Genomic DNA, 15648 nt, shown 5'->3' with positions numbered 1-15648 from the left:
TTAACAATTTTGTTAATAAAAATTTCTGATGTCTCATTTACCCACAGAGTTCTGTTAGTCCCATGGTAATTCATATCTCAATACATAGTAAAACCTGTCTTATAGCATTGGTGGACAGCATTAAAATTGTAAGATAACAATGTTGTAATAGGCTTCATTCTGTTATGTTTTCATAAACTTAATTTAGTATGTGTAGGAATTTCATATCTATTTCATAATATGGAAACCCTGGTGGCATAATGGTTAAGTTCTACAGCTCTTAAGCAAGAGGTTGGCAGTTCGAATCCACCAGGCGCTCCCTGGAAACTCTACAGGGCAGTTCTACTCTGTCCTATAGGGTCACTCTGAGTCGGAATCGACTTGACAGCAGTGGGTTTGGTTTTGGATTATTTCATAATATAATGATGGTTTAAAAACAGAAAGTTACCATTGTTTCTTTTTTTTTAAATACTAGTCATAACATTTTAGACCTGTAATTAGTATTAAATAATGATTGTTCAGTGGTGATGGAAAATTATAGAAAGTTTGACTTTTATGATCTTGATTATTTGAGTAGTCTGCTATTTTAAAAACGTGGAGAAAATTATTGTAGTTTTAACAGGAAAACAATTTTAGTTTTTTTTTTTAAGGTCTTTTGCATGTTTGAAATAACTCAGATTTTTTAATTTGCTTTTTATACATACTTTCTTTTGATCATAACCTTAAGTATTATTTTAGGTTACCTTAAGGAAAAATGTGGAATCATCATTAAGACAATTAGAAAGAGAAAAGGCACTTCTTCAGCACAAAAATGCAGAATATCAGCGGAAAGCTGACTATGAAGCAGAGAAGAAACGAAATCTGGAAAATGATGGTTTGTGATGTAGAATATTAAATGCTTATGAAGAAAAAAATTAACTGGTGTGTGTGTGTGTGTATGTATGTTGCAGCCTGCCACTGAAATGCTTTTTATCATAGTTAACAGCTTAAAAGATCAACTTGAAGAACTGAAAAAAAGAAATCAAAACTCTCAAATATCCACTGAGAAAGTGAATCAACTCCAGAAACAAGTAGGTTGATCTCAAATCATAAAAAGGATATTGGATTTTATTTAGGACTGCCTGTTTTAATGGAAACCCTGGTGGCGTAGTGGTTAAGTGCCACAGCTGCTAACCAAGAGGTCAGCAGTTCAGATCCTCCAGGCGCCCCTTGGAAACTCTGTGGGGCAGCTCTACTCTGTCCTATAGGGTTGTTATGAGTCGGAATTGACTCGTCGGCAGTGGATTTGGTTGGGGTTTTTTTGGTTAGTTCTAATTGGCAGTGTTATAAAAGGTCTTTGTAATTTTAGAGAAAAATCCTTAGAAAGATACTTAAAATTTTTTGTTTATTTTAGATTGTTTGTAATGTGCTAATAAGTTGAAGTATTTACATATACCTGTGTTTGTTTGATTTTTAATGGAATAACAGCTGGATGAAACCAATGCTTTGCTGCGAACAGAATCTGATACTGCAGCTCGGTTAAGGAAAACCCAGGCCGAAAGTTCAAAACAGATTCAGCAGCTCGAATCTAATAATAGAGATCTACAGGATAAAAACTGCATGCTGGAGACTGCCAAATTAAAACTTGAAAAGGAATTTATCAATCTTCAATCAGCCCTAGAATCTGAAAGGAGAGACCGAACCCATGGATCAGAGATAATTAGTGATTTACAAGGTAGTAAAGTAGAGATTGCACTTGAATTAATCTTGAAAACTCCTATTTTTAGAATAACTTTAGATAATGGAGAATGAACTACAGTAGCACTTACTCACATGTACTACGCTTACGTAAAGTTGGAAACCCTGGTGGCGTAGTACTTAAGTGCTACGGCTCCTAACCAAAGGGTTGGCAGTTCAAATCTGCCAGGCGCTCCTTAGAAACTCTATGGGGCAGTTCTCCTCTGTCTTATAGGGTCACTGTGAGTCGGAATCGACTCGATGGCGCTGGATTTGTTTTTTTTGGTTGGTATGTAAAGTTTTATATAAAGTTAGAATATTCGCAATATATTGATACAAAATTTTGTGAACAAATGATTTACTTTCAAACAGTATAAAATATTTTAAGTATCAAACACCTCTGTGGTAGAGTGTAAGTCCCAGCTGAATTAACTGAGAAGCATTGTACTAACAGTTATAAAACTCTCAAACTCTTGCTTATAAATAACAGCTCCAAGGTATGAGGTGGCTTCCAAATTTTTACTCTTAATTGAATGCATATACCTTGTGGGTTCATTGTTTTTTAAAAAATGTTATGATTTTTAGGTAGAATATCTGGCCTAGAAGAAGACTTAAAGAATGGCAAAATCTTATTAGCAAAAGTAGAGATGGAGAAGAGACAACTACAAGAAAGATTCACTGATTTGGAAAAGGTAAAACATATTACATTTTATATTTTTGTGTAAGAAAATGACAGTAGAGTTTCAGATAGTGGAAAAATTATTCTAAAATAAAGGAAATCAGTGACTGGAATATTTCCACATAATCATAAATTCTTTCATATTTATGCTTGGTTGTGTCGTCTAGCAACCATTACTATACTTACTTAGATGCTTGTTCGGGAAAGGACTGTTTTGGAGTGTGTATTATGAGAATGCTTTTCTGTGTGGGTCCAAGTAAAACTCAAATTTTGACCCACATCATGTCTTAGAAGTGGTGTAACATAAAGTTATCATGACTTTTAGCATTTAGAAGTGTTCTCTTAAAATACTATAAACCAAGGATAACTTCTAGGATCTGTGTATTGAATAATCTTATTGTGCCTATTTAAAATCTACTTAAAAATTTTTGAAATTGTGAGCCACTCTTCATTGATAGCTACCATTTTAAATCTTTAATAGGAAAAGAGCAACATGGAAATAGATATGACATACCAGCTGAAAGTTACACAGCAGACCTTAGAACAAGAAGAAGCTGAACACAAGGCTACAAAAGCCCGGCTAGCAGATAAAAATAAGATCTATGAATCCATCGAAGAAGCTACATCAGAAGCCATGAAAGGTATGCAGGTTGTAAACATGGTCTGCCAGCAACATTTTACCAAGAATTGATTCTCTCTTTAACTCTGGTTTTAGAAAACATTTCTTTTTCAACAACAGCAAAAAAAAAAAAAAAAAAAGCTACATTAGAGAAGCTTTACATACATATTATTTTTCCTTTGTAGCAAGAATCATTTCTAAGATAGTAAGGGCCAAAGATAAAATCATTCAACCAGATTTTTAGATCAGAGAAAATGTATATTTCAGTGGCATCCATAGTGACAGGCATACAGAGTGTGACAATCTAGACGTATCTACTCAAATTTTGGAGATACGATCTTTTTATAATATTTAATATTTTTTGGCATCTTTTCATCTTGTATTACAAAATTCTTACGTCTTGCAGGTTTATGAAAGATAAAGATTTAAAAATAATAGCTGGCCTAACTAGAATATCAGTTCACTGAATATTTTTTGACCTCTGGCATGATGAAGATTCTGGCCAGATTTATTCAAAGCCATGCAGTACTAATGAGTGTAGGATAAGAGAACAAAATTAACTTTTGCACGAACCAGCCTGTATGTGGGAAATGTCTGAGAATAATTTCTTTTGTTCCAAACGGATCATTTATAATTATAATGGATTTGAAATTTCAAAGGAAGTCAATGCTTTAAAGTATACTTATGAAAAATTCATAAAGCTCTTGAGAAAATTTATCTCATATTGAAGCATAGCATTTATGAATAAGTTAGTAAAAATTTGCCTTTTAATTACTGCGTGTAGTTTTTAGAAAAATCTAATTGGCAAAGAGAAAGTTAATTGACCATGTTTCCTTGTCCTCAACCTGATAGGGTTGGATTTTGTTGTTGTAGAGGAATAATTTATGTGCAGTAAAATGCAAAACTTTTTGACATTTGTAACATGCTTGTGTAACTACCACCCAAAACAAGATATAGAATATTTTCATCACCTCAGTAAGTTCCCTTGTACTTTTTTTCATTCTCTGTGCGCATTTTAATGAGCACATTTGTTGATAGGGTTTTCCCTGAACTGATGAAAATGAGCCAATTTTAGTATAACAACTACCATTTTTTCAAACTATTTCCTACAACAATAATGTAAGATGTATAATAGTCTCTGTGTTTTACACATGAGTATATAAAACTGTTATAAATTGTATTTAAATTTAGGTCTGAAGCTTTTATTCTTTCTGCTGTATCCATTGTTGCCTTCTTGGATTAAGAATAGTTTACCAGTTACTAGCTATGTGGCTTTGTGTACTTACTTGGCCTTTCTGAGCCTCGTTTCCTGTGAAGGAGGAATGATGGCATTGTAAGGTTGTTAGGAGAGTCATGAGGCCGTAGTGAAAACTAAGTGCAATAATGTATGTCGAGTGTTTAGAAATGCTAGCTAGAGATAAATTATTAGTGATACGCTTAATAGTATACTTGTGAAGACCATGCATTAAAATCTGAAAATTCGTAGGTTTAATTTTTACCTAATATAACTTTGTAATAAGTGATAATTAGATACCCAGCATTAGGTATGAAGGAGCAGAGGAACTCTAATTAGATTTAAACAGAATTGGTAATCAGTGTATCCAAAGTTAATCTTTTAACTGTAAGAACTTACGTTTAATAATGAAATCACTTGATTAGAAATGAACTTTGTCTGCTGTTCACTTCAAATTTGAAAAAGGCTTGTAAAAGCCTTTCTTGATTAATAAAACAAATTAAAAGTTTATCACAAAGCATTTAGAAAATACAGATCAATATAAAGAAGAAATGGAGCCCTGGTGGCACAGGTGTTAAGAACTTGGTTGCTAACCAAAAGGTCAGCAGTTTGAATCTACCAGCTGCTCCTTGGAAATCCTGTGGGCCAGTTCTTACTCTGCCCTATAGGCTCACTATGAGTTGAAATCGGCTTGACGGCAAAGGTTTTTTTTTTTAAAATAAAAAAGAAAGTAAAGATTACCTATAATCCTACTTACCAAGATAATACTCTGTAAATGTCCTCCATTTTTTATACTGCTCTGCTTTTTTTCTTTTTGTAAACATTTTTTTTGGTCATTAAACATTTTTAAATAATGAGCATTTATCAAGAGCTTGCCACATGCATTGAAGTGCTACACATAAATTAACTCAAAATCTTCATAACATCCTCATGAGAGTAGGTACTATTATCTCCATTCTGCAGATGAAAAAAACTGAGGCCCAGAGAGGTTAGTAAACTTGCTCAAGGTCAAATAAATAGTAAGCAGTATCAGAGCCAGGATTTAAACTCAGGCAGTTTGATTCCAGCATCCTATTCTTTATACATAATTTCCAATATCTGCATAATAATCTTTTATATTAGAAAGAACCACGAAGGTCATAGAATCTACCTAGAAAAAGTTTTAAGGTGATAACATTGAGAGGCACACAGGGTAGCAGGAAAATAAATCTTTACTTAAAAGATACAAACATAAAAAAAAGGCAGAAGTATCTTGCTTCCATTAAAATGGATGTAATATTGCAGAGTGTGATAGATTTTTTATACCTTGGAAATGAAACTCCTAGTTTTCACATATGAAATTCTTGACACTTCATATGCAAATATTTTAAGGCAACATCATTTACTATCATTTTTATTAGCATGTGTTATATGTTTGATACGCTTTTGTTTGTAAATACATGGTTGTATTCATTTTTGTTGCAATAGAAATGGAGAAGACGCTTCTAGAGGAAAGGACTTTAAAACAGAAAGTGGAGAATCTGTTGCTGGAAGCTGAGAAAAGATGCTCTATATTCGACTGTGACCTCAAACAGTCACAGCAGAAAATAAATGAGCTCCTTAAACAGAAAGATGTGTTAAATGAGGATGTAAGTAAGAAGTCTGCTAATAAATAATAATAAAGGATGTAATGAATTAATAAACTAGGTTTATTTGTTTAGGTCCAATGATAGTTTCATAAATTTAAAAAGTTTTCTTATAAAAAAGCATTTTGTAATCTGTTAGTTTTACTGAATTTGAATGATGTACTAAATGAATCATTGTTTTGATTTTAAAGTTTTCACTTCAAAAACTATGTTTATTTTAAACATATATTCATAACATTCTGAGAGAAAAAAACAACAAAACTGTGAAATATATATTTATTAACTGCCTAAGGACAAAAAAAAAATTTTTTTTTTTAAGGGCAAAAATCTTTTACTTCACCGTGTTTACTGCCAGCTTCATTGATAAGAAAAATCAAAATAATTTACTTACATACCAAGTATACAATTTATTTTTTAGGTTAGAAACTTGACATTAAAAATAGAGCAGGAAACCCAGAAGCGTTGCCTTACGCAAAATGATTTGAAGATGCAAACACAGCAAGTTAACACACTAAAAATGTCAGAAAAGCAGTTAAAACAAGAGAATAATCATCTCATGGAAATAAAAACGAGCTTGGAAAAGCAAAATGCTGAACTTCGAAAGTAAGTTAATTTGTTGAGACAAAGTTTTACTGATATGCACAGTTACCCAAATGTAAATGGTCTTGATTTTGGTTTACCTGGACTTTTTCAATGACCATTTTACTTTCTTAACTACCTGTACAAATATATATAATGGTGGGTTTTTGGTAGGTTTTTATTGTTTTTTAATTGTATCACACAGTTTGCGTTGTTCCAACTTGATTTTTTCCCTTAGCTTTGATTTGGAGTAAGTATAATTTTAATTTTTTTTAATAAGCCTGGAATTTATCATTTCAACCCAACTTCTTAAATAAGTTGTTAGCTTTGCTTCTGTTTACCTATTTTTTATTGAAGAATAACATACAGACAGGAAAAAAGTCTAAAAATTCTTAAGTGTAGAGATCAATTAATTTTTATAAAGTGAATAAATCCAGTTTTATATATAATCACCACTCTAGGTGTTCCCTCATGCCCCTTCTTAGCCTTTACTTTGCCCACCCTAAGATTATCGCTTTTCAGGTACTCTTCTAATTCTACTGATGGGTTGGCATAAATGGCTGATCACACTGCATGTATGAGAATGTATATTTCAAAATTCTTGGTTTAATATAGCACTTTTTGATTTCAGCAACCCTTTACATTCTTAAAAATTATCAAGGGCCTTAAAGAGTTTTTATTTATGAGTCCTATCTATTGATATTTGTTTTGTTAGAAATTAAAACAGAAATTTTTAAAACACAAGAACACATAAGCACACATTTCATTAGTCACTGATGACATCATTACATGTCATGTAGCCTCACGAAAATCCATATACACTAGTGAGAATGACAGTGAAAAAGATCAAATGATGTGTTACTATTATTATGAAAATAATTTGATCTCATGAATTCTCTGTGAGGGTCTCAGGGGTTCCCCAGACCACGCCTTGAGAGTTGCTGGTTTAATATGTAAACAAGTTATTTAAACCTTTTTATTCAATGTCCCCACAGAGAACGTCAAGATGCAGATGGGCAAATGAAAGAGCTCCAAGATCAGCTTGAAGCTGAGCAGTATTTCTCAGTAAGTTCCAGGCACATTAATTTGAAAAATTGCTGTTTATTTTATAGAATTTTTTTTTTTTTTTTATTCTTGCTGCAGAACCAGGAGAATTACTCTTAGCCGGTCTTATATATCAGAGTTAAGGAATGAGAGGAGGGGGACGTGTTTTTAAAAAAATCCATATTCTGATGTACTGACTGGTTCACTCCTGTGAACCACTGAACTAGAGGCCAGGAGGCTTTCTAAAGGGATTGCCAAGCACCCTCTGCACAGAAGACTACCAACCCACAAAATAGTATTTTCAAACCTTTCATTTCTTCCATACTAAAAGCCACAGGTAAATAGCTGTCTAGCCCCACTCCCCAGAACATTTCTTATTGTTTAGTTATTAAAAACAAACTGGGGGAAGATGTTGAGTCATATTTACTCTCGTCCTTAACAATAGAATAGCAAACACCAGAGTTTTGGATGAGATGTCTTATACCACACAACTCATAAAAGAGCAACTGGACAAAAGAATGTAGGTAGTTTAACAGAAATCCATTATCATTGCTAGAAAAATAGTTCTAAGCACATACCCATGCTCGATGAAGCTAATTAAAAGCACTGCTTATTGAGGAAGAATATATTTTCTTAGTGCAGTAAATAAAATTGTCATTTTAACATTTATGCTTAAAATTAGTTTTAAAATATGAAGTAGACACTGTCACCTCTTTCCCATTGATTTAAACAAACAGAAATTTCTCATCTAAATTAGTAATATTTTTCCGTGCCTCTGTGTCATTCAGTCAGAAACCTCACTGTTATCTTTAGTTGAAAGTTACTCTTCTAAATTATTAACTGAACTTTTATTCTTTTATTAGTCAGTTGACTATTGGAAAAAAGAAAAGCTCTTTAAAAAGGAATAATTTACGCAGGAGCTCAACATTAAGGAAATATTTATATGTGTTCACAACTTGAATTTTTATCTGGACAGGTTTTGAATGTAGAAATAATATTTCTGGTGATGATAATACTGTACATTTCTGTTATATTTTGCCATTTAGACGCTCTATAAAACACAGGTTAGGGAATTTAAAGAAGAATGTGAAGAAAAGACCAAACTTTGTAAAGAATTACAACAGAAGAAACAAGAATTACAGGATGAAAGGTAAGGATGATATCTTGTTTCCTTTATTATAGCTACTGTATATACCCTGCTCCTAGAACAGTGCCTGGACACATCAAGTAAAAATTTACTGGTGAAGTGAATTAGATTAAAACTCTGGCTTCATAGTGAAAATTAAAATGATGTATATCTCTAAAATGTAGGGACTCTTTGGCTGCCCAGCTGGAGATCACCTTGACCAAAGCAGATTCTGAGCAGCTGGCTCGTTCAATTGCTGAAGAACAATATTCCGATTTGGAAAAAGAGAAAATCATGAAAGAGCTGGAGATCAAAGAGATGATGGCCAGACACAAACAAGAGCTTACAGAAAAAGATGCTACAATTGCATCTGTAAGTAAAATCCTTTGTACTTTTTTTGATTGTAATTAAATAACTACACTGAAACCTGTGAGAGCTAGAACTCAACGGGACTGTCTTGTTTTTCTGGGTCTCGCAGTTTTTTAGCTTTTGATAGGGTGAGCCTTACCACTTTTCTGTTGCTCTGTCTTAAGAATCTTACCTCGTGTTAGTTTTGAGTTTTCTTTCTCTGACAGGTTTCCACCATACACGGGTTCCGGCTTACACAGGTTTTACTATATATCATAAATCTTCTTTACAAATACTAGGAAAGTATGTTGTTGTTGTTAGGTGCCGTCGAGTCGGCTCCAGCTCATAGCAACCCTGTGCACAACAGAACGAAACACTGCCTGGTCCTGCGCCATCCTTACAATTGTTGTTATGCTTGAGCTCATTGTTGCAGCCACTGTGTCGATCCACCTCATTGAGGGTCTTGCTCTTTTTCGCTGACCCTGTACTTTGCCAAGCATGATGTCCTTCTCCAGGGACTGATCCCTTCTGACAACATGTCCAAAGTATGTAAGACGCAGTCTCGCCATCCTTGCTTCTAAGAAGCATTCTGGTTGTACTTTTTCCAAGACAGATTTATTCGTTCTTCTGGCAGTCCATGGTATATTCAATATTCTTCGCCAACACCACAATTCAAAGGCATCAATTCTTCTTCGGTCTTCCTTATTCATAGTCCAGCTTTCACATGCATATGACACGATTGAAAATACCATGGCTTGGATCAGGTACACCTTAGTCTTCAAGGTGACATCTTTGCTCTTCAACACTTTAAAGAGGTCCTTTGCAGCATATTTACCCAATGTGCAATCGAGGAAAGTATAATAGATCTAAATGAAAAATTGTATATACTGGCTACAACATTTTTAATCCAGTTAACCATAAGCTTCCCGGTGTTGTTTGGCAGAGGAAAAGCCAAAAAAGAACTACTTCCTGTGGTTATGTCTGTTGGTAAATTCAGCTTTAAAGAACTGAAGTCATAGGGAGAATTCAAAAGTAGGAAACAATTTGCCCCTTTTTTTTTTTTTTTTAACCTGTTTACAGTGCTTAGTTCAAAAGAATCCTCAAGCTATTTTGAAGACAGTTATATACAGGTTGAAGAAAGTTGTAGTAAAAATTTCAAAGAGAAGTAAAATATCAGGTAGCGAACTGAGTATTTTTAGTACCTATTAATTTTTATTTTTGCCTGAAACTTTGATTCTCAGAAGAATTTCATACGGGTTGATTCTTTCTTTAGGCCTCTAATGTTATAGTCATTCTGTTGTTTTATTGAAATAGTGTAATCATTTTTGTTATCATTCCGTTAAAGCTAGAATCCTGGTAGAATAAGAGCATCTACTAATTTACTGAGATTATTCTGAACATGTTTTGTTACCAACTATATGTTTTTCATGGTGATCTCATAGAGCTGTACCATCAGAGTTCTCTCTTTGCATTATTTATGTATTGTCAATACTTAGTTACATAGCATGTGCTGTAGGTTCTTTAATTCAGAAATTTAAAAAAAAAGTGATGCGTGGCTAAGCAGTAACAGAGAAGGAAAATAGGTTTTACAGTTTAAAAGGTTAAGCTAATCTAAAAATACTTGGAGTGGGGTTATATAATACACGATTATCTAGAGCAGTATAGACCTCATAAGATGAAAGCAAGAAGTAATTTTTTTTTTAATTATTTATCTTGTTTATTAACAAATTGAATGGTGTTCCTCTAAGATTTAATTGCCAAGTGAACTCAGGAATTATAGATAAAACAAACAAACAAATTAGTAATGATATAGAAGACTTGAACAAGCTAACAAGCTAGGTCTAATAGATATGGAGCCCTGCATCCAGAGAATCTTCATTCTTTCAAGCACACATGGAACATTTATACCAAGTGACCACATACACAGGCCACAGAGGAAGTCTCAACACTTTCCAAAGAATTAGTATCATACAGGCCATGCTTAGATGCTAAAGAGACAAACATCTGATTAAAGAAGAAATCATAATGGAAATAATTTAAGTATTTAGAACTGAATGCAGTAACAGTAGTATAAAATCAGCTGCTGTTGAGTTGGGTCTAATTCATGGTGACCCCATGGTTTCAGAGCAGAATTGCCCTCCCTAGCATTTTCAGTGGCTAGGATCTTTTGGAAGCTAATTATCAGGCTTTTCTTCCAAGGCACTGTGAGGTGGATTCAAACTCCCAACCCTTTAGTTAGTAGTTGAGCAGTTAACCGTTTATGCCACCCAGGGCTCCAGTGTATATTAAAACTTTTGGGAGGAAGCTATGAAGCTGTACTTAAAGACTAACTTAAGGCCTACCTACTGATAGTTTGAGAAGTTAGAAAAAAAATAAAAATAAGTCCAAACAGAAGGAAATAATAAAAATAATAAAGAAATAAAACATACCCAGAAAAATAGAGATGATTGTCAGAGTTAAAAGGAGATTCTTTGACAAGATGAAACAGGAAAGAAAAAACTGGCAAACTGATCAAGGAAGAAAAAGAGATGACACAAATAACAGTAGGAATAGAAATAGAGGTATAAATATGATGAAATACTATGAAAACTTCAATATTTTAAAAATTAAAATAAATGAGAAGTTAATAAGTAAAGCATAAATTGCCAATATTAACCCAAGAAGAAATAGAACACCTGAAAAGAACAAGAATCATTGAAGACATTAATTTGGCAGTAGAAAGGTGCTTCCTAACAAGGACACCAAGTCTAGGTGGTTTTACCAAATCTTCAAGGAAAGGATGATCCTGGCTTATAAAACTATTCCACAGATCAGTAAAGGCGAAAATATAATCCAGCTAGATGCCTGAAGGAAACCCTGGTGGCATAGTGGTGGTTAAGTGCTACGGCTGCCAACCAAAAGATCGTAGTTAGAGTCTGCCAGGTGCTCCTTGGAAACCCTGTGGGGCAGTTCTACTCTGTCCCGTAGGGTCGCTATGAGTCAGAATCAACTCGACAGCAACGGGGGTTTTTTTTTAGATGCCTGAAATTTGTACAGGTGCAGTGTAAAGAAGGAAGTAGTTATAGGTCATTCTTACATAAAATATAATATTTTCAGTACATCATGACATCAAGTAGAACTTATCTCAGGGTGATTGAACATGAGAAAATGTGTCATGTATAATTTATACAGGAGAAATGTTTGGTATTCTTAATAAATACAGAAATGTTTGACGAAATGCAACATTCATTCCTGTTAAAATCTTTTAGCAAGCTAGAAATAGAAGGGAACATCCTTAACGTGGTACAATGTACATACCGATACCAATAGTAAAAGCCATATTTAATGGAGAATTACAATCATAGGAACAAAACAAGAATGCCCAGTGTCACCCCTGATATCTCCGTGTTATATTAGAGGTTACAGATGAACTATTACTATTTTATCTATAAGCTCTTATTGAGAGTTCAGTAATGTTGCTGAACATAAAACATGAAAATTGATACATTCCTGTGTAAAAGGAACCAACTAAAAATGTTAAACACCCTACTCACAATAGCGGTAGAAAAGATTGGAGAAAACTTTAAAATTGAAATAGAAGAACATAAAAAGAACAACAACAACAGAAACAGCAACAACCAAAAAAAACCCAACAGCAACCAAAAATTTTTTTTATGGATTGAAAGCCTATCAAAGAGATCAAAGAGATTTTGGTTCATCCTAAATTTATCTAAAAATTAATGGAATTCACTAAAAAAAAAAAGGCAAGAGTAATTTTAATAGAACTAAACCAACTTATTTTAAAATTCGGATGGGAAGGTAAAAGACTCAAAACAGTTATATAAAAAAAAGCAACAGAGAAAGGATTTACTCTATTAGGTATTCAGATCTTTTAATATGCTGCAAAAATTGAAATAGTGGGCCATCCAAGACGCAGCAAACGGCCTCTCCTCACCTGGAGCCTCAGAGGAAGAAGGAAGCCCAAGAATCAGAGAAGCTACTGAACTACACAACTAATAGCCCCATGAACCTCTGCTTCCTCTAAAATGGGAGCAGAACTGGATGGTGCCCGGCTACCATTACCAAATATTTTGCTCAGGGACACAATAGATGAGTTAGATAGAAAGGGAGAAAATGTGAAACAGAACTTCAAATTCTTGAAGAATCTAGACTTACTGGATTCACTGAGGCTGGAGGAACTTCTGAGACTATTGCCCTGGGATCCACTTCAAACCTTCAAATGAAATTATCCTTAGATAATTATTCTTAGAAGTCATCTTTAGACAGAAAAACAGTTTAGCTCAAAAACTAAATAATGTCGTCCTTAAATATTGCGCTTAAACAAAAATTATATGAGACCAAAGTGACAACTTTTTTAAAGTAACAACCCACCAACCCAGTCCCATCAAGTCGATTCTAACTCATAGCGACCCTATAGGGCAGAGAACTGCCCTGTAGAGTTTCTGAGGAGCCCTTGGTGGATTCGAACTGCTGACCTTTTGGTTATTAGCCATAGCTCTTAACCACTAAGCCACCAGGGTTTCCAAAGTGACAATAGTAACTCTACAACATAGGTGAGAAGTTTAGGGGGCAGTGAGTCTAAATTAATGGGGGTAAAACAGTGACAATGTACCCAGTGTCACTGAACAATATGTGCAATGTGTGTGGAAATTATTAAATGGGAGCATGTTTTGATGTGTATATTTTCACTAAAAATAAAATTAAAGAAGAATTAAAGTAGTGTGTTATTCTAACAGGGACATTTGGCTCTTTCTGTTTAGTGGAAATAAATAGGGAGGCCAGAAATAGATTCATGCATGTACAGGAACTTAGTATATGATAAAGTGGCAATATACAAATCAGTGGGAAAGAACATAGGTTCAATAAATGGTTTTGAAATAATTTAATTTTTTTGTTTTATTGTGGTTAGTATATATATACACACACATACATATATGTAGCATATATAAAAAAAATTGCCAATTCCGCATTTTTTATGTGCACAATTCAGTGACATTGATTATGTTTATTAGGTTATGCAGCTCTGTTTCTAAATCATTCTACCACTGTTCACGGAAACTCAGTGCCCCCTAAGCAAAGACTCCTCCTTCCCCCCTCTCCCCGACCCTAGACAGCCACTAATAAACTTTGGTCTCTTTACATTTGCCTGTTGCATGTAAGTGGGATCATACAGTGTTTGTTCTTTTGTGACTGACTTATTTCAGCATGTTTTCGAGACTCATCTGTGTTGTAGCATGTATCAGAACTTCATTTTTCTTTAAGGCTGAATAATATTTCAATGTATGTATCAGCAAGTATAATTCATGACATAATCTAAGGGTAAAAAAAATTGTTAGGTGCCGTCGAGTACAACAGAACGAAACACTGCTGGGTCCTGTGCCATCCTCACAATTGCTGGCTATGCTTGATCCCATTGTTGTAGCCACTGTGTCAGCCCATCTTGTTGAGGGTCTTCCTCTTTTTCACTCACCCTCTACCATACCAACCATAATGTCCTTTTCCAGGGACTGATCCCTCCTGACAACATGTCCAAAGTATGTGAGACACAGCCTTGCCATCCTTGCTTCCAAGGAACATTCTGGTTGTACTTCTTCCAACACAGATCTGTTCATTCTTTTGGCAGTCCATGGTATATTCAATATTCTTTTCCAACACCACAGTTCAAAGGCATCAATTCTTCTTTGATCTTCCTTATTCATTGTCCAGCTTTCGCATGCATGTGAGGCAATTGAAAACACTGTGGCTTGGGTCAGGCGCACCTTAGTCCTCATGATGACATGTTTGCCCTTTAACACCTTAAGAGATCTCTTGCAGCTGATTTGCCCAATGCAATGCGTCTTTTGACTTCTTGACTGCTGCTTCCATGGGCATTGATTGTAGATCCAAGTAAAATGAAATCCTTGACAACCTCAATCTTTTCTCTGTTTATCGTGATGTTGTTTATTGGTCCAGTTGTGAGGATTTTTATTTTATGTTGAGGTGTAACCCATACTGAAGGCTGTGGTCTTTGATCTTCACCAGTAAGTGCTTCAAGTCCTCTTCACTTTCAGCAAGCAAGGTTGTGTCGTCTGCATAACGCAGGTTGTTAATGAGTCTTCCTCCAATCCTGATACCCCGTTCTTCTTCATATAGTCCAGCTTCTCAGATTGTTTGCTCAGCATACAGATTGAATAGGTATGGTGAAAGGATTACAACCCTGTGAGATGCTATTTATGGAAAATTTTAAATCACATAAAACCCCACTGTATATTGATTATGGTTTCGTGTGAGTATAATAAAAGTATCAAATCGTGGTTAGAAAGGATAAACATAATTCATGGTAAAACTTCCTTCAAGAAGGAAGAATAGGAATAGGATTTGAATGGAATACAAAGGGATGTTAACTTCATCAGTAAAATTCTATTTTTCATTTTAAAACAGTGTTTTGAAAGAAATATGACAGTGTTAAAATGTGTTTATTCTGCAGGATGGAATGCAGGATTTTATTACAGTGTTTGCTTCTTGTAGTTTTTTTTTTTCCCCATTGAAAAAACTAATAACTTACGAGAGAAGGGCAGTTTTTTATCTTCTTGGGGTACATATGCAGCCTGTTATTACTAACATAATTTTCATCAAGAGTGAAGTTTGGTAAGGTAGCACAAAGGAAAGAAGTATAGCGCTGGGTGTTGTCTTGGCTGTCTAGTGCTGCTGTAACAGAAA

At 34.3% G+C, this 15648-nt stretch overlaps 1 protein-coding gene across 1 annotated transcript in view; it reads left to right on the top strand.

Annotated features, from left to right (window-relative positions):
• The window catches only part of ROCK2 (Rho associated coiled-coil containing protein kinase 2), a 158451-nt gene that overhangs the window by 123272 nt on the left and 19531 nt on the right, over positions 1 to 15648 (top strand). Inside the window, exons 14-23 of the mRNA XM_049905165.1 lie at positions 718 to 853; positions 958 to 1049; positions 1447 to 1693; positions 2281 to 2387; positions 2856 to 3015; positions 5695 to 5855; positions 6271 to 6455; positions 7427 to 7496; positions 8522 to 8625; positions 8787 to 8973. Coding sequence (XP_049761122.1) covers positions 718 to 853; positions 958 to 1049; positions 1447 to 1693; positions 2281 to 2387; positions 2856 to 3015; positions 5695 to 5855; positions 6271 to 6455; positions 7427 to 7496; positions 8522 to 8625; positions 8787 to 8973 — 1449 coding nt within the window. The remainder of the gene's footprint in view (positions 1 to 717; positions 854 to 957; positions 1050 to 1446; positions 1694 to 2280; positions 2388 to 2855; positions 3016 to 5694; positions 5856 to 6270; positions 6456 to 7426; positions 7497 to 8521; positions 8626 to 8786; positions 8974 to 15648) is intronic.

The sequence above is a fragment of the Elephas maximus genome, chromosome 12, assembly GCF_024166365.1.
Source record: "Elephas maximus indicus isolate mEleMax1 chromosome 12, mEleMax1 primary haplotype, whole genome shotgun sequence".
Taxonomy (NCBI): Eukaryota; Metazoa; Chordata; class Mammalia; order Proboscidea; family Elephantidae; genus Elephas; species Elephas maximus.
Note: the sequence above shows the minus strand (reverse complement) of the source record. Positions and strands in the feature narration are given on the sequence as shown.